Consider the following 25,978-nt stretch of genomic DNA (forward strand, 5'->3'; position numbering starts at 1 on the left):
GATAAAAATATTTTAAAATTTATTGTATTGATTGCATAATTCTGCGACTGTAGTAAAAACCTCAGCTTGTATACTTGCATGAATTATGTTATGTGAAAATCATCTTAAAACTTGCACAAAAGTCATAGAAAACAAAGTTACCAGTGATATTTGCTGAAATATGGTAATAAAGTTTTTTTTTTTTAAATTCTAACAGTATCAAATATTACATGCTGAATTGGTGTGTAAGCCCTAGGGGTAAGGTAGTTTATTGCATCTTTATTGGTGTTTTGTTTGCAAGGCCCGATTGCTGAGACGTTCAGCTGGTAGGAAAATATGAATGAACCCAAGCAGCAGTTACTGTTCTTCATGACACTTCCAGACTTACACAAACTCTGTGCTGTCCGACTGCTACTGAGTCATGGCCTCGCCGATACTGAGATAAGGAGTGCCCAGAGGAAAATGTGCAGGTAAAAACTCCAGCTTTACAAACCTCTTACAATGCACACAGGTTGATCCAGGAATATCTCCGTTAGAGCAAACTTCAAAGCAAAGTGTTCAACCACTTACTTCCCAGAGCTGCGCTGCTGCCAACCACGGCCTGCCTTGGCAGGAAGCTGGAGTTGGCGGCCAGAGCCAGGAATTGAATGCAGGCACTTTCATGTGAGATGTGCAGCTCATTTTTCTTTTCTTTTCCTTTTAGACATATTTATTTGAAAGGCAGAGTTTTGGACAGAGAATTGCAGAGAAAGATACATTTTGTTTATTGGTGGCCAGAACAACCTAGGCTCTGTCAGGCCAAAGCCAGGAACCTAAAATTCCATGTGGATCTCTCATGTGGGTGACAGGGTACCAAATACCTGACAGATACCTTCCACTGTTCTCCTAAGCATATTAGGCAGGGAGCTGGATTGGAAGTGGAGCAGTAATAACCAGGACTCGAACTGGCACCCACGTGGAATGCCAGCATTGCAAACTGTGGCTTCACTCACCTTGCTACAACATGGACATCTTAACTGGCATCCTAACCATTAGGCCCAAATGCCCATCCTATTAATTAATATTGATGAATACTGCTTAAGATACTTTGATATACTGTACACATTTTTAATTAGTATTGATTCTTAATTTTCACCCTAGTGTAAGACACTGAAGGTTGATTCTCCAAAAACAATCTCAAAGTAATTTGACTGAAGATAAGTTTGAAAAAACATCTTGGGGACTGGCACGTGCAATGCTGGCATTCCACGTGGGTGCCAGTTCAAATCCTGCTTTACATCTGATGTGGGTTTCTGCTGGTGTGCCTGATAAAGCAGCAGACGATGGCCTGGGTACTTGGGCCCCTGCACCCGTGTAGCAGATCTGGCTGAAGCTCCTGGCTCCTGGTTTCAGCCTGACGCAGCTCTTGTTCTTGTGACCATTTGGGGAGACTTCTCCCTTTCTTCTCCTCTGTAACCTTTCAAATAAAATAAAATAAAATGTTTCCGAAAAGAAAGGCGTCTTGTTTGAAACCTAAAGTATAATTCTATGAGTACAGAGGACCCACAGCACACCAGTTTCTTCAATTGCCTGAGGCAGTCGAAGGAGGGCTTGTAGAATACATGGTATAATTATATCATTAATAAGCAAATATAAAATCACTAGGGGCAAGAATCAGGAAGGCACCGTTGGGTGTCTTCCATTTCCCTCTGCATTGCGTATTTGCAGCAGGAAGCTTGTATCCTTCCTATAGGGGTATAACCTGATGATACCTACTGTGCGCTTACTTGTCTGTTACCCCCTTAGAGACAATGAAGTAGGTAGAAAATCTGAAGGGGCCATCCTAGGCTGCTCTCCATGACTGTGTCAGGGAGCCAGGCCAGAAGTGAAGCAGCTGGGCCCTGAATTAACACCCCAAGATCTTCTTCTTTGAAGAAAAAGATGCTAGTCAGTGGTTGTGAATTGATGACTTCACTGATAGTGGAATCGTTGGGTTCCTAGCCCTCAGGGACCCTTAGCTGCCACTGGAAGGGGAAAGGACAAAGAATAACGCTGGAGGCCGGCATGTTGGCTCTACTGGCTGGTTCTCCAGCTTCAAGCGTTGGCATCTCATGGGAGCTAGTTTATGTCCCAGCTGCTCCACTTCCCATCCAGCTCCCTGTTTATGACCTGGGAAAGCAGTGGAGGGTGGTCCAGTGCCGTGGAACCCTACACCCATATGGGAGACCGAGAAGAAGCTCCTGGTTCCTGGCTTCGGATCAGCTCAGCTCCTGCTGTTGTTGCCATTTGGAGAGAACCAGAGGATGAAAGATCTTTCTCTCTGTCTCTCTGTCTCTGTGTAAATTGGCATTTCCAATACAAATAAGCAAGGCAGAAGTGAGTTCAAAGTGATAGGGTTGGATTTATACGTTGCCAAGTCTACATTTAGGAAAGAGATTGAGTGTTAGAGGAGGAATTTTCCCAAACAAAAGAGATGGAGAAATCAGATGTTGGGACAGGCCTCATGTAGCAACAGTATGTGAGGTTTTGTGATTTTCACAGTTTGAATGCTGGCCAGGTTCCCACAATGTTCAAGGTACCATGGTACCATATCAGCACGGGGGGAGATCCTTGTTTAGAAAAAAATTTATAGTTTTTGTAAATTTTCTGAGTGTCTCAAAAAGTGAAACAAATACAATCTCTTCAAAATTAATGTGTTTTCGCTTCATAGGCACTTGCTGCTTTTGCATCAAGAGATTCTTACGTCGCCTGTGCCAGAACTGTTAGACCAAATTTGGGTGGTAATGGCAGTAAGTATTGAAACATTTGAAGAAATATTATTATTTTCTGAAGAAATATTATTACCAAGTGATGGGAGCGATGTTCATGCACATAACCAGGTAAAGGATAAAGCTGGAGGTGGTTTGTGAAGATGAATCACATTGTTCTTTGAAGCACCAACGGATGATAAGATGCATGGTGTGTAAAATCCTTTTCGGTGGTTACACTTTAGTATTTCATTTTCTTATAAATGGTATGATAGACTATTAATAAATAAGTTATTGTATAGCTTTAGGTAACACAGACTTAATTCTGTAGAGTTATGCTTAATATAAGGACAGAAGTTTTACATTTTGATAGATTCCCAGCTGTTTTTAAATAACTTATTAATGCCTAATTTGCAAATTTCATATAAAAATTGCTTTAATCCGCAGTGAGATCAGAGCTAGAAACATATTTACTAAGCTGTGCATAACTGGAAGTGGTGATGAAGTTTGCAAAATCTGCATCAAAATTGTATTATCCTGGTACTTTTGTCAAAGATATTCCTGAAAATCCAGTTTTTATGTCAATATAAAATTGACACAGGGTTGAGAGAAATGAACATTTATTAACAATGCTGACAAGTCATACAAAATCTTCAGTCTCTTTTTCTCCTGAATCTTGATTCTCTGTCCCTTCTTTTGTTGTTCTTAACATTGTTTTTTAAGAACAACAAAAGCTGGTGCTGAAGTTGTAGTGTGTTGGTTAAGCCGCTAGCTGCTGGACACTTACCCCATATTGGCACCAGTTGGGAGTCCCAGTGGCTCTACATCCAATCCAGGTTCCTGTTGATGCACCTGGGAAAGCAGCAAAAGGTGGTCCAAGTGCTTGGGTGCTTGCACCATGTAGGAGACCTGCAAGAAGCTCCTGGCTCCTGGATTTGGCCTGATCCAGCCCTGCTCTTGTAGCCATTTGGTGAACCATCAGATGGAAGACATCTCTCTCCTCTCTCTCTGTCTCTCTCTCTCTCTCTTTTCTTCTCCCTCTCTCTGTATATTTCTGCCTTTCACATAAATAAATCTTTACAGCAAAGAGAAAAGCTGTTGATAAGCAGTTAGACTAATATCTCTCTTATTTATGTCTTTTTCTATTGAAATTTTTCATGGAAAAACAAAGATTCTGTTTTAGAATTCTAGTTCAGATATCCTAGTATTTGAAAGAGTAAAAAGAAAGTAGTTGCCTATTTTTTGTATGTGCAACATGGATTGCTATCCATGCTATTTGGAAGCCTGTCTTTTGTTTCCTCCATGAATAGTCTTGCCTGGATGTCTTTCTAAGTAACAGTCTTCAGGCCGTGAATGATTTAGTAATTTATTTAATGCTTTCTAATGCACATCTGAATTTCTGATTTTGTGCTGCTACAAACTGCTGAAAGAAAACATCATTGAAATTACATCCTTTTTATTTGGTGGTTTCTGGGGGTTACGTTTTTAAAGGTGGGACGGCAACACATTTTTTGAAAGGCAGAATAACAGTGAGAGAGAAGTTTTCCATCCCCTGGTTCACTCCCCAAATGCCCACAGTAGCTAGGATTGGCCCAGGCTGAAGCCAGAAGCCAAGAATTGCACACAGGTGGCGGGGAGCCAAGTCCTTGAGCCGTTATCTACTGTCACCAGATACATATTATCAGGAAGCCGATGGGAACAGAACCAAGATTTGACGCCATCCTCCTATATGGGTGGAGAATATTCCAGCAGTGGCTTCACCTGCTGTTACACAGCACCAACCCTTGCCACATATTTTAACCTGAAAGTAAATACTACTAAATTGCTCTTGGAAAAATTTGCACTGAATTATGTTTTGGCAAATAGTGTCTGAGAGATCCTGTTTTCCCACTCATGAATAGTGAAAATTAGCAGATTTTTAATATTTGCTGATCTGTTAGGTTAAAAATTATATCTTCCTTTCACTTGTATTTCATGTATCAGACTTGATCTTCCATTTATCTTCACTTTCCTTATTCACATCTAAGTTTATTACATGTTAGGAAGGATATTAAATGCTTGTATGTGAAATTTATTGGCTTTTTCTTTATATTTCTTCTGGAGTCGCATTATCCCAGAAAGGTTCTCCTGCTTGAGAAGGTGCCCAAGGCTCCTAGGCTGAGGAGACAGTGTGATTACTTCTCTCTGGCATAGGCACTGCCAGGATGGTACCCAGCTGGCACACTCGGAAGTAAAATGCCTAAAATCTTAATGCATGGCTTACTTCCTTTGTGTATGCATGTTAAGTCCTTTTATAAATGTTCATTTTGTTGCAGATATCATTTTATAAAACTGGAAAACTTAATGCCTATACTGAAAAATATGGAGTTAAGGTGAGTTTTTACAAGGATAATAATCCCAGATGTTGCTTGTGTTCAAGAGTGCATCCAGCGCCCAGCTCTGAGCACGCCAGTGCAGGAACCTGGGCAGTGAACCACTGAATAGTTCTCCCTTTCTGCTCGCCCGCTACTTCTTCCTTCTCCCTCCCTTTTATTCTCTGTCTCTCAAATAAGTGAATATTTTCAAATATCGTAACAATAATGAATATAATGAAATTAATTTGAACTCTGAAAATGAAACATTTGTTTCCTAAGTTTCATAGGCAGTATTTCAGTGTTTAATGAAAAGAACGTTTATGCTAAGCATCTTCATTTTATTAGTAACTATAAGAAAAAGTTAAAATTAGGAAAAATTTTGCTCATAATTCTTCTACATTAATGAGGAATAGTCACTTGTGCTCTGCTTCCTTCCAATTTTTAATTCACACACTTGATTTCGTAAGTTCAGGATGACACATCTCTAAAATATTTGTAATCTTTCTACTTACAATCTGACCTTTCTCTACTTATCTTAATTCTTCATTTGTATTTTAAAAAACAACTTATTTTGTTCCCTTCATCAGACTTTGAGATTCAGAATTCCTTGTTAATCATGACCTTTCCTCCAGCCTTCCTTGCCTTCAAGGTTATGCTTCTTTTTCTATGGGCACTTTTCACAAGGTAGTGGTCATGGCTAGTGGCTACTTATCCAAAGCCCAGAATATTCTTAGCAGTACTTGCTCCTGGAGACGAAGTTGTGAGCTATGTAAAGTTTTTGCCTTCAGAAATTCTACAGGGAGGAAGAAATAAATTTTCTCTTTTTCAGATGTTTTGAAGAGCTTGTATGGAATTTTGATATTTCTCCAATAAATGTTTTTGAAATTCACAAACTAAGCTATCTTGATCTTGTAAAAAATTTTTAGCTACAGTTTTTCTTTTTTTAAGCTTTATTTATTTCTGTTGGAAAGACAGATTTACAGAGCGAAGGAGAGACAGAGAAACGTTTCTTATCTGCTGATTCACTCTCTAAATGGCCGCAACAGCCAGAAAACTGAACTGATCTGAAGCCAGGAGCTTCTTCCGGGTCTCCCACAAAGGTGCAGGGTCCCAAGGCTTTGGACTGTCCTCCTCTGCTTTTGCAATACTGTAAGCAGACAGCTGAATCGGAAGTGGAGTCACTAGAACAGGGACAGAAACCTACCCATATGCAATGCCAGTGCTTGCCAACTGAGGACTAGCTTGCTATGCCATCACACTGGCCCTGGTTTCTTTAATGGAAGTAGAGCAGTTCAAGTTCCCTATTTCAAGTAATACATGGTATCACTAAAGATGTCAAACTTCTTGGGCCCAGCACGATAACGTAGCAGCTGAAGGCCTCACCTTGCACGTACTGGGATCCCATATGAGTGCTGGTTCTAATCCCTGCAGCCCCGCTTCCCATCCAACTCCCTGCTTGTGGCCTGGGAAAGCAGTCGAGGACGGCCCAAAGCCTTGGGACCCTGTACCCGTGTGGGAGACCTGGAAGAGTCTCTGGGCTCCTGGCTTTGGATCGTCTCAGCTCCAGCTGTTGTGGCTGCTTGGGGAGTGAATCATTGGATGGAAGATCTTCCTCTCCGTCTCTCCTCTCTGTATATCTGCCTTTCTAATAAAAATAAATCAATCTTTAAAAAAAAGTTGTCAAACTTCTGGCATAAAGTTACTTTACTATTCCCTTGTCTTCCTTGGCTGCAGAAACGAGGTGATTGTTCTGTCCCTGATTTTATCATGCTGTCACTTATTTTTTTCCTTCCACAGGAGAGCTGGAGCTTGTTGATCCTACAGATCTTCCCAAGGAACAAGCTTCTGACTAATCAAGCCTTTCTGCTCTTCTCTAATTTTGCATTTTTTCTGACTTTTGTTTTGTTTCTTACATTTTGTTTCTTCCTCTTACCTTGGGATTTATTTTCTTTTCCTTTTCTAGCTTCTTATGGTGAATTGTAGGGTCAGTAATTGGGAACTTCTTTTCTAATACTGGAATATTTAGGGCTAGCCCTTTCCTCCTCAGCAAGTGTTTTGGTTTTGTTTTTTTTTTTCAGAAAATGCTTTATAACTCCTATTTTATCTGTGAGTTGCTTAGAAATACATAGTTTCCAAATACTAGGAGATTTTCTAGGGAACTTTCCAATAATCATGTCTCACTTTCTTGTTAGAGAACATGTTTGGTATGATTTGGATTTTTAAAAATGCGTTCAGACTTGTTCCCGGCCCAGGTCATTGTCCGTCTGATGGAACAGACCTCGTCCGTCTGAGAAGAAAGTGACGGGTGTCCTGCAGATGTTCATCCAGCTGATGGTGTTAAGTTAATCATGTTCTCTTTTATTTTCTGCCTACTTTATTAATTGTTGAAATCTCAATCTTTAATGGTGAATTTTTCTATTTCTCGAAGTTCTGTTGGTGGGCCACAGATAATTGTAGATTTCACCAAAGTGAGGCTACTCCTGGTTCCTGGGAGGGACCTTGCTAGAGGCCGAGCTCGTTGTTAGTTCACACACACCCAGAGAGAGTTTTTCCTACAGTGGGGGTTACACAGCTAGAAAAGGTGGCACAAAATCTGTCTCCACCTTTAGCTGAACTGGCAGATGGCAGCATGTTCACCCTAGAAGGCATCTGGTCACCAGTCTGGATGGTTACACGTTTGAGAATTGCCCCAGACTTCCCTCTGGCAAGCCAGCCTCAGTCTGTCCTTGCAGATCCTGCTCTGTCGGGGTTAGTTCCTCAGGCTAGGGAGCAAGGTAATACAGAAACTAAAGAGAAAGGCACCTGCACTCTGAGGTGGACCCTGGTGGCTTGTGGGATGTGTTCCCTGCAGGTTACCTTCACAGTGCTGTCAGGGACCGTGTGGTTAGTAACCTTAGCTGAACTCTCCGTGAGGCAATTGGGCCGCTTTGGTGTGTTCCGTTGTTACTGTATTATTCAGGAGTGCCCTGGCAACTTCCACCAGAAGCCAGAGTGGTACAAAAACAGGGACTAGGTAATAATGACAGTTTTCCTTGGCCTCCTCACTTTTTCACATGTCTTTTTTGCAAAGGAAGTTTTCTTTATTGTGTTTCCAGCAATGTGAAGCCAAGAGTCTTGGCTCTTTCTCCAGTCTTGGGCTATTCACGCACTGATCTGTACTCAGAGGAGTATTCTGATTGCAGGTTTGCTGGCTCCGTGGTGCTCTCATCTGCAGTGCTTTGCTTCCAGAACTCTAGGACTCTTGGTGTCCCTGAATCCCTGACTCTGTTTGCCTAACTGGGGAGGTGGCCAGGGTCTTCCTGAGTCTCCATCTGTATTGCAGCCTGGAAGCCCTGTCTCATCAGTAAATTGGAGAAATCATTGGACAGATCATCCTGTTGGCTGCCCATGTGTTTGGACTCCATCGCCCAACATCCAACATCTGATGAGCCATTGTTTCATAGAAATTGCCTAGCATTTTAGACCTTTAAAGTGAGAGAATAAATCCAGTTTCAATTATTCATAGTCAAAAGCAAAAAGTCCTAGGGCCCGGCACCATGTGCTGCTTCTGCCTGCAGCCTGACATCCCACGTGGGTGCCCATTCAAGTCCTAGCTGCTTCCTGTTTGACCTAGCTCCTTGCCAGTCACCTAGAAAGGCAACAGAGGATGGCCCAAATACTTGGGTCCCTGTGCCTGCTGGCTTCTGGTTCAGACTGGTTCCTGCTTTGGCTGTTGGGCCATCTGGGGAATGAACCAGCAGGTGGAAGATCTTTCTCTCCTTCTCTGTCTCACTTTCAAATAAAGATAAGTAAATCCTCAAATCTTTTTTAAAAAGAAATAGAAGTCTTGCTTTTTAAAATTAATTCTGCATGAAATTCTGTGTAAGTATTCATTTTCTGTGGATGAACCACACTTAACAATCATGATAAATACAGCAAGGCCATTCTGGCCTGTCCCCTCTGTGCAGAAGAGTAGGAAGTTGGAGATTCTTAGCACACGAACTCTCAAGGCTCAATGTGCTGGGCCAGGGTGCAGAACTGGGCCATGATGGTATGGCGAAAGCACTGCTTCTAGAGTCAATATCTTTGAACACTTATTTAACCTGCCATAGAAGCGGTTACAGCTTTTGTCCAGAAGATCCACCTTGCTGGTTCAGTGTGATGGATCAGTTTCCCTACACACATGTATGCCTGTCTGTTGCCCTTTAATGTTTGTAGATGGAGGCTCCACAAAGAGTGATTCCTGCCATTGTTCAAGCGTGCCTTTCCTTCTCATTGCCTGCCAGACTCGCTCCAGCCTGGAACAAAGCCGGCCACCTCTTGGTGCAAGGTGACTCTCTTTTTCTGAACCACCTTACTTCTATATGTCTTTTTAAATTTCAAGATGTGTTATTTTTAGGGAATTGTTCTTAAAACAGCCCAACTAAGCATTCTCATGCAATGTCACAATGTAATTATCATCTCCTTCCTTGGAATTATTTCCACGGGCCTGAGATGTTTCTTTAAAATGTTTTTACTGGATATTCCAAAGAAAGCTAAACTATGAATCACTCTACTAAGTAAAAATAAATTATTCACGTTGGTACTGAAATTCTATCCTGAATTTTTGTTGAAATCTGTTTTCTAAGTATTTAAGAGACAAAAATTTGAGGAAATAATTGGTTATTTTTGTCCTTTTAATTAAAGAGATAATTTAAACAATTGCATTTTTCCTCATCATCAGATATTCCTTTATATAACAATTGCATTTTAAATGTTTACTTTGGCTTTGATAATCTCATACTAAATGATCACATTTGTCAATCATGATTATAAGTCATAATAAAACAACATTCTCTGAATTTTTTAAGGAAGAGATTTTCTTTCTCAAATGGGAAAACAAAGTGCTATTGGTAAGTAAAATATGTAACTCGGTAAATAATATAATTAGCAATCACTTTAAAAGCAGTGTTATAAATCATTGAATTGTGATCCTGATGATAGATTATATCAGAATTTAGTCAAGTGCTATTGTATTCAGAATTATACCTGGAAACTCACCTGTAGCTCAGAATGCATATTTACCTATATGAAAAAATGTCCCTTATCTTAATTAGAAAAAGGCTGTGTTTTATTTTATGTACATAAAATTAAGACTGGAGAAGCTTAATTCTTTCTTAATGTTATCATTTTATTCAAAAGGCAGAGACGGAGATATAGAAATAGTTAGATGGATAGTTGGATAGATGGATAGATGGATGGATAGTTGGATGGATGGATGGGTGGATGGATAGATAGATAGATAGATAGATAGATAGATAGATAGATAGATAGATAGATAATAGATAGATAGATAGATAGATAGATAGATAGATGATTCTGTTGGTTCACCAAATGCCTACACCAGTCAGGGCTGGGGCAGGCCAAGGCCAGAGCCCAGCACTCAGTCCAGCCCCATGCAAGCGCAGGGGGCATGACCGTCTGTTGCTGTCCTAGGGGAGCGTAGCATAAGCTGGATCAGGAGGGAAACCTGGACATGAACCAGGCCCTCTAGTACCGGCTGACTGCTATTCCAAATGCTCACCTCAGGGGGTTTAATTCTTTCAATTATAATAATCTCCAGAATCCTATCATAAAAATGGACCTTAGCACTAACGTAGGTACAAACCTACTTCCTATAAGAAGTTGATTCTTTTCCTCCTCCCCACCCCCACAGAAAGATCATCTAAAGGAACACATACTCTCTACATAGAGTTTACTCTGTGGTCAGATACAGTTCTTCCACTGACTTGCGTGGTGATGCTGCAGGAGGACAGGTTTCTAAACAGTAGTCTGGATGCCCCACAGGACACTGCCCATGAGTCACACTAGCTTTCCGCAGCGAGTGGGCCTGGCGGTGACCGCCTTGCCTGTAGCCCACATGGCTGGGTCTGAGAAGACGTGCCTGCTACAAGCTGCGTGCCTCTCATGCTGCTTTATGTTTCATCTGTGCGGTGGCAGTCAGTGTATCCAGTTCTGGGTGAGGGGCTTCATTACCTAAATTTGACTTTGCCCCCGAACATGGTCATGAGGCTATAGATGCAGAGAATAACCAACACAGTTTAGGAGGGAAAAATTCATCCTGTGCAATTGTTGGTGCAACTCATTGAATTGTTACAGACTAACCGTAACTAGCAGCCAGTTCTCAGAGAAGCAGCATGGTCAGTATCCGCACAACCTCCCCTGCTTTCTTTAGGTCTCCCCCTTCCCACCGTCTCCCCATCCTCACTTTCAGCAGTTTTGCTTGAGAAAAGAAGGGTAGAACTCTCCAGGCGCTCAAGAATCTATTCTTACACCCAAGAGTCCAAACAAAGTCCATAGAAAATGCACATTATGAAAAACCGTGCTGGGTTTCAAAGAAAAGTTTCAGGCCAAAATGAGCTATCTTTTAATTCTCTTTTTCCACAACTTTTGAAGCCCCTAGTGTTTCAGGCTACTTGCTTTTAACAGATTGCCTCAATCAGAAGCCTGGCATAGCTCCTCTGCAGGCTTCAGCAGGCATTTGTTGAGCTTTCTCAATTTGGGGGTCTCTCATTTTTCTTACTGTAACCTTCCTTGTACCCCTCTACCCAATGCATCTCCAAGTTGTGCCAAACTTCTGTCTTTAATGTTTTATGTTCAGAATGTCAAATATTCTAACTATCTGAATTTTACTATGTGTAGAGAACTATGTTCTTGGTTTTTTACTTGAGAATTAAGTTAATTTCTTTACTGAAATACTTAAGTTGATGTGATGGAGCAATAATTCAAGACAGTTCACAGTTAAGTATTTTGTTTTCAGTATTAGACATCAATGTAACAGAAACTCAAGTTTGTCTAAGTGTAGAAGCTTGCACAATCAGACTGCCACCTCCTGAGGTACCACTTGTTTTAATTTTTGTTATTTACCATATGCAATTATATTTAATATGCTTATTATGATTAACATCTATTATATCTTAACTTTTCACATAAAGGGAAATTTCATTATCTAAAATCCATGGATTTTTTTCTACTGTTTTCCAATTATATTGTTCTAAATATTCTTGTCTAAAAGAAGTGTCTTTTACTTGAGAAGTTGGAGAGAGAGTGAAGGATGATGGGAGAAGCAAAGAGCTCCTACTGTGTGGTTCATCCTCCACGATGTCTGCGTGGCTGAGTCCGGACCAGACTGAAGCCAAAGGCTGAGAACCCAATTGGAAAACCAATCCAGGTCCCCCATCCTTTGAGCCACCACCTGCTGCCCGCAGGGGGCGTTGGAGGAAGGTGAAGTGAAGAGCAGAGCTGGGGCTGATGCACTGGGGCTTGGGCTGGGCTGTGCTTGTTCTAACCATCTTGACTGTTCCTTCATTCTTATTATCATATCATGTCTTACCATCTCCTTGGTCAGCCATCTTTTCAGGAGGATCCAAAACTCTTTTCAGGCTTATCCTGTGTCAGCACTCACTTCTGGATTCTTCCCCTTCAACTATTAAAAATGCTGTTTCAGTTCATACTAAAAGTAATATTCACTCCGTTCCCTTTTTCATTATGATAGGGTTTTTTGCATCTATTTTTCATTCATAACACTTTTCTTTTTCTTAGTAGATATCTTTTGCTTTACAGATTTCCGTAACACTTAGCAAAGTCTTAACTCATTAGTGATCATTTGGTAACTTCTTTTTTCTAGGCCAGTGATTCCCCACAGGGGCAGGGGAGGGCGACGTGGGCAGCTTGTTCCGCATGAGAAATTTGGCAGTGTCCAGAAACGATTTTGGTTGTTACAGTGGGGGAGAGAATAATGTTGCCACTGGCATCTAGTAGGCAGAGGCCAAGGATGCTGCTAAATATACTTCCCTGCCCTGCACGGCATTCGTGGCCCCACCCCGAGACTTACCGCACCCCAATGATCAGTAATGTTGGGCTTGAGAAACCCCAAGTGTGGGAAAAATAAGTCTTCATTCGTTTTTGCCTTTCCCGATCAGCTGCACAGGTCCTGCTCCTATTCTCAGTCAAATGTTTGTCCTCAATTCATTTGTTTCTCTTCAATTTTTTTTTTTTTTGGCATTGTGTTGAGGCAATAGGCAAATCAAAAACGAGTACTTTCTAGCCTTTATAGATACATACGCTTGTAGGGAAGTTGACCCACAACTAACTCACTCCATGGGTAACATGGTGTGTCTCTCTTGGCCAGAGAGCAAGCTGCAAAGCCTGTATGATCCCTTGCTCTCATTTATACCCTTGCGCTGTTCTGTACCATACTCATATCCTTGTTTGTTGCCTTAGAATTATTTTTGTGACCCAACTTTCATCAGAGTAGGCATGATGAGGGAAAATATTGCATCTTATATCTTATTTCTATGTGATACTTCTGTATGTCAGTTTGAAGCATTTTAGAGTCTGACAAAGCAGAAAATGAACACTAGTATAATTTATTGTTCAAAATGAGACTTGAGACATACTGAGAGTACCAGAGATACTATCCTGGGCCTGGCACAGTAGCCTAGCAGCTAAAGTCCTAACCTTGCACACACTAGGATCCCATATGAGTGCTGGTTCCAATTCTGGCAACCCTGCTTCCCATCCAGCTCCCTGCTTGTGGCCTGGGAAAGCAGTGGAGGATGGCCCAAAGCCTTGGGACCCTGCACCTGTGTGGGAGACCCGGAACAGGTTCCGGACTCCTGGCTTTGGATTGGCTCATCTCCAGCCATTGCAGCCGCTTGGGAAGTGAACTAGTGGATGGGAGGATCTTCCTGTCTGTCTCTCCTCCTCTCTATATATGAAGCTTTCCGATAAGAACAAATTAAATCTGTAAAACAAAAAAAAAGAGACACTATCCTGTCGGGGTACTGACCCGACACTCTTTTATTGTTGGAAATGAGAGCTGTTAAATAAAGTGCCCTGCCTGGCTGGACCCCTGGGTTAGGCAGGTTTACTCCTAGTGGCTTAAGGCATAGAGGAAATCACACGCCTTTCTTGGGAATTCAGGTGCAGAGACAGAGAGCGCGCAGGCTCCAGTCTGCCAGTAGGCCAGTTCTTAAGAGGAAGAAGAGTGGAGCCAAAGGCGAGCTGTTCTCCATCCCAGTTTTACCAATCGACTGAGTTATCCCTTCTACCCTGGAGAAGGAGGAATGAACGACCCAGCAGAGCAGCTCCGGGAACTTGTGCTTCTCAACGTGGCAGACAACACTGGAATGGGGACAGGCACATCCCTCCCCTCTCACTCATATACTCACTGCATGGCTGGTTTATTGATTCCATAGATTGTTCATTCTAAATCTCATTTTGCTAATAGGGAATTTTCCACATTTAAGTTTGCTTTTATAAAAATCTGATATTAGTTATAATGTCAGATGGGGAAATCCCTTCCCTCCAGTTCATTTTCTGTGACTTCATTCTTAGAGACCTGCCATGGCCTCTGTGGACTATGAAATGAAGACTCAGCTGCTTAGCAAGATCTATGAGGTCTTAACAAATGGACCCGAGCTTTTTCATGGGCCTCATCTCCCATCACCCTCCCCGGAGCGGCCAAGTTATGAGTTCTTTCTGAAGGATGACAGTTCGTTCATCTTTCCATGCTTTGCTGAGTCTGCCCCCTGAGCTGGCAGGCATTTCCCAGGCTTCTCTGGAACGTCAGGCCCTGGGAAGACCGCCTCAGCTTTGCTCCTCTGGCCACGTTTATCACATGTTTTTTAGTATCTCATTAAAGTGAATTTTCTTAGAGGTAACTGTCTCTGCATTATGAATTTTTCTATCACAGAAGCCTACCTGAGCCCCGGCACTTACCCAGGTCGTGTGTTGTAGGTACAGGGCTGAATGGAGCAAAGATTAATTTCTGTTTAGAACTACATGACTGTTACTTCTAAATGTTATTTAATCAGTGCTAGAAATTGGAGTAATTTTCTGAGTCTTGGCTGTTCACCTTATATAAGCAAATTTTAAGGAAATTTATAATTTTATTATGAGACATGCATTTCAGCCCTTATTTTACAATTGAACAATATCTAGTGTCTCAGTGTTTTCTATAGAAAACTAAGTCCAGATTCTTTGGATTAGCATTATAAGGAGGAAGTAACATTTATTAAGCAACTGCTTATTGGTATGATTTTGGTCATATCAAGAAATTAATAAATATTTGTTAAGTAAATAAATTCAAGGGTTTGTGGTAAACGGTTGGGTAACTTGCCAGTCTGTAAACTAAAGTACATTGAGAAAGAAGCTACAGACAGCAGTCTGGGAGCATGGAGGCCTCTGCTGCAGTTAGCGTGGGGCTCTGAGTAGGTAGAAAATATCCCCCAACGGGCAGAGCCCTAAGACCACATAGGCTCTTGTGGGGGTCCATAAACTACACTTGAACCTGACGCCTACTTCCTTTGAATTGTATTTTAGATTCTGTCTCCCTTGGTGCAGTCATCCACTGGCTTCTAGTTTTTTCTGATATTCATGACCATCCCTGGCCACCTTTCCCTCACGGGGGAAGGCAGCCGAGCTCTCCAGTCTAGTACACCACCACGCACGGGACAGTGTATCCTCATTCACTCTGGGCACAACATAACCAGCATAATTTGTCTTGTGCCTTTTCCTCTCTCAGTCTCCCATTTCCATTAACCTTAAGAAATGCTACTAGAATGTATCAGTCACCGGACTTGGAAGAGAGCAGCCTAGACCAGTAAGAGGAGCAGTCAGGCCAGTCAGTGTGCATAGGCCTTAAGCAGGTGCGCTTTTGGACACTGATGGCTTGTCCGAGCAGAAAGAGCTGCTCAGGGTAGCTGGCAGTGAAGGGGGAACGTCGTTTCACATTAGATGCTGTGGAGAGACGTCAGAAAGGAGGTGAAGGATCGTGAATCTTCTCTGTAATCTTTAAGATCCTTTTATACTAGCACCTTTTTTTTCCATCTCATTAGAGAACTCCCTGTCCTAGCTACTAACTATAACACAATTCCTACCAGGATGCCCTAAGTGAGAAACTCTTGTCGGCTTCCTACAAGTTTAACGTCCTGTAGTGGACCTGAGGACAGGGAAGAAATGTTAGGAAGGGAATGGATAGCAGAATGGGATATCAGCTCTGTTCTCTCACTTCTGAAGACCATCCTTTTCATCCTTCACTTTTGAAAAAAAAAATAAACAAATTGAGTTAATCAGTTACTCTTTACTTTTATTGGAAAGGCAGATTTACAAAGAAATGGTGAGACAGAAAGGTATTCCATCTGCTGGGTACTCCCCAGTGGCCGCAATGGCTGGAGCTGAGCTGATCTCCCTCCTGCCTGAGTGCAGGGTCCCAAGAACTTGGGCCATCCTCCACTGCTTCCCCAGGCCACAGGCAGGGAGCTGGATATGAAATGGAACAACTAGGGCACAAACAGATGCCTATATGGGATCCCAGCCCTTGGAGGTGGAGAATTACTCAGTTGAGCTATTGCACCAGGCCCCCAAAAGTTACTCTTTAAAAAATGTCAATCTCTTGCTTCAGAAGGGATTCCATTTCTTGGGACAAATAGTCAAAACTGAAAACCAGTTGAAATAAATATGAAATAGGGGCCTGGGTGGTGGCCTAGTGGTTGGGGTCCTCGCTTGAACGTGCCAGGATCCCATATGGGCACCAGTTCTAATCTCTGCAGCCCACTTCCTATCCAGCTTCCTAGTGGACGAGAAAGCAGTCAAGGACAGCCCAAAGCTTTGGGACCCTGCACCCGTGTGGGGGACCTGGAAGAGGTTCCTGGCTCCTGGCTTCTTCGGATTGGCTCAGCTCTGGCCATTGCAGTCACTTGGGGAGTGAATCATCAGATGGATGTTCTTCCTCTCTGTTTCTCCTCCTCTCTCTATATCTAACTTTGCAGTAAAAGTAAAATTTTATAAGAATAAGGACAACATGAAATATTTCTTCTACTGTATAAAGAAGAAATAGGGTGCACTGAAATACTGATTACGTGATGCTGTTATGCCCAGTTCAGTGTAACTTACAGTATTTAAAACTGCCTTGAAACTACTGTGTGTGTGTATGTAATGGATACGTATTCTTTTTTTACCATTTATTCTTCCTTGCCAAATTTTTTGAGGACTTACACATTAAAATCTTGTTTCTGTTAAAAAGCTTGAAGAATTTAATATTTCTCGGGGCCTTATAAAAGACTTCCTTACTAATACGAATGCTGTCATTGCAAGTCATTCCATCTTAAGCAACTGGTGCTACATTTTGCCAAGGTGAGATTTGAATTTGTATTATCTATAGTGGGCTTGATATATTTTTCCTTGGTTTTACTTCCTTAACATTGTAATGGAAAAGGACATGGCTTGACGGAGGAGTTGTTGGTGTGGTGTGCTTGTTTTGGACATGTTCCCACAAGCATGGGCCGCAAATGCAAAGATGGCTAAATGGAGCTACGTGAAACTACAGAGCTGTTGCCCAACCAGTCAACAAAATGAAGAGAAAACTTAGCAAGTTACAAAATATCTGCAAACAATCCAGCTTCCCAATAAGGGATTTGCCCAGTCCATTTCATGCTGCTGTGGCAGAATGCCAGAGACCGTGACATTTTCCCACACGTATGGAAGCCTGGCAGTCTGAAATGACGATTCCAGAAGATTCCATGTCTGGGGGAGACTTTCCTGGTATGTCGTCCCATGGTGGGAGAGTAAAGAAAGATGAGAGAAAGAAACAGAAGGGAGTCAAACTCTCTGGCAAGGAACAGACTCCAGAGGTAACAGTTTAAATTCACTGTGAGGGTAGTGCCTTGTGGACCAAGCTCTTAAAAGTTCTACCTCTTAATGCTGTTCAGATAGCAGTTAGATTTCAACGTGAATTTGGCAGGGATCAAATATTGAACCGTAGCAGGCGTACTGTTACCCAAAATTTATCAAGAACTGAAACAATAGCAAGAAAACAACCTCAATTTTAAAGTGGGCAAAAAGACCTGGAAAACAAAACTTTCACCAAAGACATGTAAACAGCCAGTAAGTACACTAGAAATTCTCTCCATCACTAATCATCAGGCAAATAAATGGAAATTGAAGCTTCAGTGAGATATCAACTCACATCTGTTAGAATGTCTGTTAGCAAAGAGATGTAAGGTAACAAGGGTTAGGACCCTTGCACCCTGTAGGTGGGAATGTAAATTAGGATAGCCATTATAGAAAACAATCTTGGTGGGGTGTAGTAGCTCAACTGGCTAATCCTCCACCTACATGTGCTGGCATCACATTGGGAGGTTTCTTCAGAAATCTGAAGTGGAATTAATATATTATTCAGCAATACCTCTCCTGGTGTATATCCAAGGAATTTCCATCTGTATGCCAGAAAATATACTCCCATGTTCATTATAGCATTATTCACAATAGCCAGGACAGGACTATTTAAATTATCTATCCATGATGATAAAATATGGTATACACACACAAAGTGGAATACTATTCAACCTTAAAAAGGGATGGCCTGGGGAGGGATGGCCTAGGGAGGCCTTGGTCAACAAGGAGACTATATTCTTAATTAGTTGCGTGCATGATAAATGCATGCAATTTTTATTTGTGAATTAAAACAAGATTTAATAATATATTTGGAAGAGGAAACCATTAATATGTGAGATATTTGCTGACTCTTTGAACACTCTAAATCAAGTATTTTTTCAAGCTATATTGAAACATTGGCTTCTAATGTTTTACCAACTCTTTTCATAGTATGAAAATGGGACAAATCATAAATATCCTTCATGCTGTGCCCCCGGACTGTCCTTTCCACTCGCATGAAGAACTGCGAATGCACTGGGAGGAACTGGTAAGGAATGGAAATACATGTTAGCAGTTGCTTGGTTGTGTTTCCTGACATTTAATTCAAGTTTAGCTTTCTGCAAGATGTTAAATTATATGCTTAACTTTCAGTATGGCTACAAGCTTCCAGAAGATTGTGAAAATGCTAAAACGTACTGCAGCGTCTACTTCAAGATGATTGGAGAAAGGACTTTTACGTATCCTTTCCCCCTCTTGCATCTAATGCTTTCTGCCCATGTTAGGGTCTGTACTTCTCCTTTTTGTTAAAGGCAGACTGACAAAGAGGGAAAGGATCTCCCATCTGCTGGCTCACTGCCCACATGGCTGCAACCGGAGAAGCTGAGCTGATCCCGAGCCGAAGCGGGAGCTTCTTCCCGTCTCCCACAGAGCTGCGGTAGCCCCAGAACTTAAGCCATCCTCCCCTGCTTTCCCAGGTCACGAGCAGGAAGTTGGACTGAGTGGAGCCGTTGGGAAGCCAGCTGGCGCCCCGTGAGTTGTTGAGCCGCTGTGTCAGCCCAGGGCCAGCCTTATTTCCAGCTCTGTGTCATGAGCATCTCAGCCTTCTCCAGATGAATGTCCGAGTGAAACTAATTTTTACTTTATTTCTTATCCATGTGAGTAGGTTTGTTTTGTCTAGAATTTGTCCTACTTTTATTTAGTGATGAAGTTGACAAGATTTTTTAATGCTCTGTCAACAATTTGGAGCATAAACCAAAAATCTGAGTAGTCAGACAAGTTTCCTAAGAAAACAATTACGCATCTGCCGGGCCCGGCGCGGTGGCCTAGTGGCTAACGTCCTCGCCTTGAACATGCCGGGATCCCATATGGATGCCGGTTCAAATCCCAGCAGCCCCACTTCCCATCCAGCTCCCTGCTAGTGGCCTGGGAAAGCAGTCAAGGACGGCCCAAGGCCTTGGGACCCTGCCCCCGTGTGGGAGACCTGGAAGAAGTTCCTGACTCCTGGCTTCAGATCGGCATAGCATCGGCCGTTGCACTCACTTGGGGAGTGAATTATCGGACGGAAGATCTTCCTCTCTGTCTCTCCTCCTCTCTGTGTATCTGACTTTCCAATAAATAAATAAATCTTTAAAAAAAAATTAGAAAGCAATTACGTGTCTGCTTAGCCAGGAGCTCCCTCTGGTGGCTATTTTGAAATCATTGACCAGAACTGATACAGCCTTTTCATTTTGGAAGATTATTTTATTTTACAAAGTTTTGAGGATTTATTGTGCTCTTCATGTACCACACCAATTTTTTAAAAATATCCTCTTTAACAGGATTTTAAAAAAATTATGCAAAGAAAGAGCACAGGTGTCCAAGTGAAACTCTCACATTTTTTTAAGATTTAATTTTTATTGGAAAGTCAGATATACAGAGAGGAGGAGAGATAGAGAGGAAGATCTTTCATCCATTGACTCACTCTCCAAGTGGCCATCACAGCCAGAGCTGCGCCAATCCGAAGCCAGGAGCCAGAAGCCTCTTCTGGGTCTCCCACGTAGGAGGATGGCTCTGGGCCGTCCTCAGCCGCTTTCCCAGGCCAAAGCAGGGAGCTGGATGGCAAGCGGGGCCACCAGAATTAGAACTGGCACCCATATGGGATGCCGGTGTGTGGAAGGCAAGGAGGACTTTAACTGCTAGGCTACTGCTCTGGGCCCAAAACTATTACATCTGAACATGATTTCTCAGTCTCTGTCTCTCCGTGTTCTTGCCCTCTGGGATTTAACAGTAGAGGAAGGAAGAGCTGTAGTTCTCCCAATCTGGAGTCTGTTTCTAACCCAAGTCTTCACAGCGAAGCCGAGGTCAGCCTATGCCAGCTACTCCCTTGCACTGGCGGCATGGTGACAGTCCAGGTCTTCAGAATATTTTTCACCAGAAATCCTTCTCTCACAGAACTTCCTGCAGAGCTCTGTGTGTGACATTGTTGCTGTTTGCGGAGCTGCAACCCGCCGTTTTTCCCTAGAGCTGCCGTGATCCCCACGGGCCGTACTGTCTTGCGTGGATGTTTAAATGTCTTAGTCTGCTGGTGCATTTAGAATGCTGGGTACAAAGGGCACAATGAATGCTTTGATTGCGAGTGTCAAATGTCATATCACACCAACAAGTGCAATTGTTATGTGTTAGTTTAAAATGAACTTTAAAAAAATACGTGGAGCAAAGATCCCGAAGAGAAAGTGTGATATGCCTTTGGACAGTACAGGATAAATAACATAAACCTTGCATATGTATGCTTTTTAACGTTTCTATTTTCATTTTTAATTCCATTGAGATTGCTATTTCGTAAGTACAAAAACCTTCCCATTGTTCTTTAACCGACGCTTCGATACCCTCTGAGTTGCATCAGAAGCCAGCCCATACAGTTCTTCCCAAGGGTAGACTTGGAAAATGTGGCGAAAAGCTTTCTTTCGGATTTAAAATCTACACTGCCCCATCTATGTGGATTTCCCATAAAGATGACAAGTAAGCCGTGCTACCCCACACAGGAACTGAGCAAGGTTCGCTTGCAGGTAAGAGACTTGATTCTCTGTTCTCGCGGCCTGCCCTGCACCTGTGTTACATCTCTGATAACGCGTGGGGCATTGTTTCCCTAACACTGCTTGTCTGTACGGGACCTGGCACCTGTCACTGCCATTTGTATGCGCTGCATTTGACATAGTATGGTAGTAGTTGCTCACTGAAATGCCACACCCACATCAAGGATATAACCGAGTTGGGAAGTTGGAGACCAAAAGGAGCAGATTTCGTGAAGACTGGAGAGACTGCGCTGTAAGTGTGAGCTCGCCTGAGTAGAAGGTAGGGTGCCTGTCCCCCTAAGGAGGGGCCGTTGGAACCTCACTCCTGCAGAGGGCAGGGGCACTGCTGGCTGCATCGTTAAGAAATGAGTACAAGTGGCTGTGGGCTGGTGGGATTAGCCTGCCAGACTGTCAGAGCAAAAAAGGACTTAACTCGAGATGGATTTGGAGCTTTGATTTTACTGATGCTAACACCTTTGGGGGATGTTCCTTCTGCTTTTGCCCTCTCTGTGTCTTTAGAGTCCTTTCTTGTTCGGCAAACAGAAAGTTCCATCGTGTGCAGCTTAGTGCCATGCTGCCTGCAAGTCCTTCCTGGGAAAGTGTCTTGTGCAGCTTCCTGCAAGTGGAGAGCTCTTCCTACCATCCAAGTAACAAACATCTTCATCGTGGAAGAGGGCCTCTCCGTTTCAGTAATGGGAGTGTTTTGTTTCAGGGGGATTTACATATACTGCGACTGTATTTGCAAACCTGTCAGCACAGCGCCGAGATCCCTCCCGTGGCTGCATGGGCTTGTCTGCTTTCTGGGCTCAGGGGGGCCCTCTGTCACTGTGCCTGTCACTCCAGTGATTTCAGCTGCTCTCTGCGGCACGCACACTGCACCTTAGGGCACGCCTTCAGATGGCACTCTACAATCCTTGATGATCCAGGCGTTTGTCCAAGCTAGGCCACATACTAGCCAGCATATGGATTCAGTAACCTCAAGTCAGCGGCCAATCCTTCCTGCAGGAGCTGGAGAAAGATGATACAGAAACTACGGCAACCTGGCTGTCGGAGGCACTAGCAAGGCCACTTCCTTACAAGGGTTAGGGAGACAAATGCCAACAGACAGTAGAGCTAGTCAGCGTGCCCAGACCACACGTGGTGGACGTTTAGCTGCTGGTCCAGTCTGGATCTGAGAAGTGAAGATTGCAAGGTCGTCACATCATGTGTTTGTGGATATGCTTCATGACAAGATGCTTCTTAAATGTTGTCTTACAGAGGTAAAGTAGCGCTGAACTGCCACGGCTGACCTCTGTAGCTCCGGATAGCTTGGAGCCGCTTGATTCTTTCACCAAATGCTTTTGTGTGTATTATCACGTGTTATTATCAGAATTGACTCCTGGAACAGAGAATTATCCTCTCAAGTGTGCAGGAGAAGTTAAAGCTTTCGAGTAATTTAACTAAGGCCACACCGTTAAATTCATCGCAGAATTAGAATCCCATGTTTTTAGATTCTTAGTTTAGATTGTGGTTGGGAACTCGGGCCGTGAGAACCAGCTGCCTGGATCTGCATTCTGTGCTGCTCACTGAGCACGAGGCTTGACTTCCTACGCCTCTGTTTTCTCAGTTGTGAGAATGTGGTGAGAGGGCAGTTTTACACTGACGGTGCTTGTCACAAACTGGACTGTCTGGAACCAACTCTGAGATGCAGTTCAAAGATAGATTTGATAGGGTCTGTCCTTGAAGTAAAGGAAGGAGAGAAGGCAGCAGGATGGACTAAAGCAAGGAGACAGAAGCCTTGGCCGACCTGAGTGTCGTGGCCGGAGTGCCACCAGCCAGGCCTTTTGAGCCCCTCCTCAGCTGGAAAAGTCAGCATGCATTCTCAGGAACTGTATCACTGGGAGTGCTTACCTAAGTAGGTTTTTTTTTTCAATTAATGGGAATTTTCAAAGATACATAAAAGGAATTAGTATAAGGAACTCTGCTGTATCTATTTTCTAGCTCTCCTCTTGGCATATTTTTGGGTGATAGAATAAACTGCAATATTTTTTTTCCAAAAAAATCCAAGCTAAGATGGATTTCACCTGTTAAGACTGTAGTCCCGTATGCTGTGCTTGCATCTGGCTTGCTGTCGCGTTCCCAGGAAGGCAGTGGCGGAGGGCCTGAGCTCTGCCGGATTCCTGGCTCCAGGCTGCGCCTCCACTGCTTACGGCTGTGTGCAGAGTGAACCAGCAAGTGGAAGATGGCTCGCTGTCTTTCCTTCTCTTTCTCATTCTCCTTTTCAAATAGATAAACAAATCCTTTATAAAAACAACACCAAGCTGCTTCTGCTAGTGACACTTAGAGAAATAATAGAAATCTACAGTACAGCACACATGTGTAAATGTCTGCTTATGATGTCACAAAGCTTTGGTTTCCTGCTGAAGTATATTTAAGTTCTATGAATTATTTATTATGTCATCTGCTGTTTACACAGCTCCTTCTTGTAGGCTTTTTATGAATTTTGAATATGAGCTTAGGGCTTTCCTTGTTTCAGTCATTTATGCTCTTTTAACAATTGAAAGAATGGGCAAATAATATATTGACAGGCTAGGCAGTGAAAAAGTCACCCCTGGGGATTATTGTCACCAGATATCCACCTCTGAGAGACAGAAGGCACGGGCTGTGAATGAAGCATAGTTTAGATATGGGACAGATATTCTGGAAAATTTCTGTGTCTGAATACAAGTCACTTATTCTTTTGTGGAAAGATTTAGTTTACCTTTATTTTTATTGGAAAGTCATTTATGCAGAGAGATGGAGAGACAGAGAGGAAGAGCTTCCATCCGTTGATTCACTCCCCAAGTGGCCGCAACGGCCAGAGCTGTGCCAGTCTGAAGCCAGGAGCCAGGAGCCTCTTCTAGGTCTCCCACGCAGGTGCAAGATCCCAAGGCCTTGGGCTGTCCTCTCTGTCCCTCCTCTCTCTGTATATCTGAATTTCCAATAAAAATAGTAAATGAAATTTTTTTTAAAAATTAAAAATGGATAAAGTATAAATGTCATTGTATGTATGTATATGATTTTTCTTCAAAAATACTGCACGCTCAGCTGCCTGTGATGTTGGAAAGCTTGCTGAGCGGCTGCTAGGTGCAGGCTCAGTGCTGGCCACAGAAACATAGTTAAGTACAAGAAAATGCGGGCGCTGTTCTTGCCCTGGAGTCAAATCCCACCTCCTGCCAGAGGCCCGACGGACAAGGCAGCACTGTTCACACTTACTCAGGTGCTGGAGTAATTGCTGAGCGACTTTCCTCCCAAGAATCTGGTGTCTGCCCCAGAGGTGAGGGGTCACCTTGTGCTAGTGTGCGTGACAAAGGCGTGCTGAGGCTGGGCCGGGGAGGAGCGAGGGAAGGGCCTGGAGGAGGTGACGGCTCAGCCCTGTGGGAATGAGGGAGCCGGTGCACAGCGGGCCGCCCGCAAGAGGCCGGGGAGCCGTGCTCCGGGCATGGCTGACTGATGCAGCGTGTGGAACAAATGTCCATCTAAAACTACAAAAGAAGGCAAGCTACGGAAAATGCACGCGTTTCCAGCAAAGGCGAATTTCTGTTTTTTACCTGTTCTGTGTATAGTACTCTTTATATTCTTATTTTGATGAATATATTTTACTTATTCCCCATTAATGAAATTGAATACATTTTGAAGTTTTCCTAATCTCGATTTTTTCCAGGAAAACAAAGTCAAGCCGCACAATTTGACCACTAAAAATCCATTCAGGCCTTGTATGACTCAAGCCACGTCTGGACCACCGCCATGCTCGCGGGAAGCGGGCCACCAGGGGGCGCCCGTGAGCAGCCAGCCGAAGCCAAGCTTCTCGGCTTGCGCAGCTCGGCCGTCTGTCCCTGGGACCAAGAGGCCTGCGTCTAAGGAGCTTCTGCAGGGACACGCGGAAGCGCCGAAGCCCAGCAGAGGAGTCCAGGCTCGTCACCTCGGCTCCCAGAGTCAAATCACCCCTAAATTTGTGCCTATCTTCAATAACAGGTTTCCACAGATAAATAGAAATAACTCAGCATTTGGCAGCACGAAAAGAAATCAGGACATCGTTACAGAACATAAATTGTTTTCAGTTAAAACTACCATGATTCAGGAAAACAGACTAAGCTTAGGTCCAGCTGTTAAGAAAGGATCTAATAGTAGCATTCCGATACATACTGCAAATGTGCATCACAAGAGTTCCGAACGTCTGCCAAAAAGGGGCACGCGGCCCCTAAGGACGGCCACTCCGCCCTCGCCTGCTGCGGAATCCAGGAAACGCAGGGTGCGTTCCAGTCCGAGTCAGCAGCTGCCCAGTGAGGCAGTGTTTCAGACAGCACGCAAGAATTTCGGTGTGACGAGAAATGCCGTCCACTTCCCAGTGAGTGGGAAAGAAAATTCAACAAGCAAGCACGCAGCGCAAGTCCCGGGGCAGTGCTGGGAGCCGTCAAAGCCCAGGAGACCGCACATCTTTGAGTCAGACACAGAAACGGACGATGCCCCGCTGCCGCAGCAGCAGTCAGCACATCCCACTGAGGAGGAAGGCGGACCAGCCCTCGGGTCCAAGAGGAAGTCCTGTCTGCACTCTTGCGGCTCATCCAAGAAGCGTCACCCCAGTGCCAGCCATCCCGGGCAGCCCACTGCTCGGAGCCAGGTAGATTTTGACCTGGGGCTGTTCATCGTATGGTACACTTGTAACCCTTTGTAA

At 43.4% G+C, this 25,978-nt stretch overlaps 1 protein-coding gene across 1 annotated transcript; it reads left to right on the top strand.

The window, feature by feature from the left end:
• The first annotated feature begins 315 nt into the window (after nt 1–315).
• Nucleotides 316–25,978, top strand: CUNH18orf63 (chromosome unknown C18orf63 homolog). Its single transcript, XM_040984778.1, has 11 exons — nt 316–449; nt 2,669–2,747; nt 5,021–5,077; nt 9,257–9,368; nt 9,889–9,930; nt 11,838–11,914; nt 17,106–17,215; nt 18,686–18,782; nt 18,887–18,972; nt 21,096–21,279; nt 24,968–25,978. The coding sequence occupies exons 1-11, from the start codon at nt 316–318 to the stop codon at nt 25,976–25,978; spliced, it is 1,989 nt and encodes a 662-aa protein (XP_040840712.1).

The sequence above is a fragment of the Ochotona curzoniae genome, unplaced genomic scaffold (genome assembly GCF_017591425.1).
Source record: "Ochotona curzoniae isolate NIBS_2020 unplaced genomic scaffold, NIBS_Ocur_1.0 contig_43, whole genome shotgun sequence".
Lineage (NCBI taxonomy): Eukaryota > Metazoa > Chordata > Mammalia > Lagomorpha > Ochotonidae > Ochotona > Ochotona curzoniae.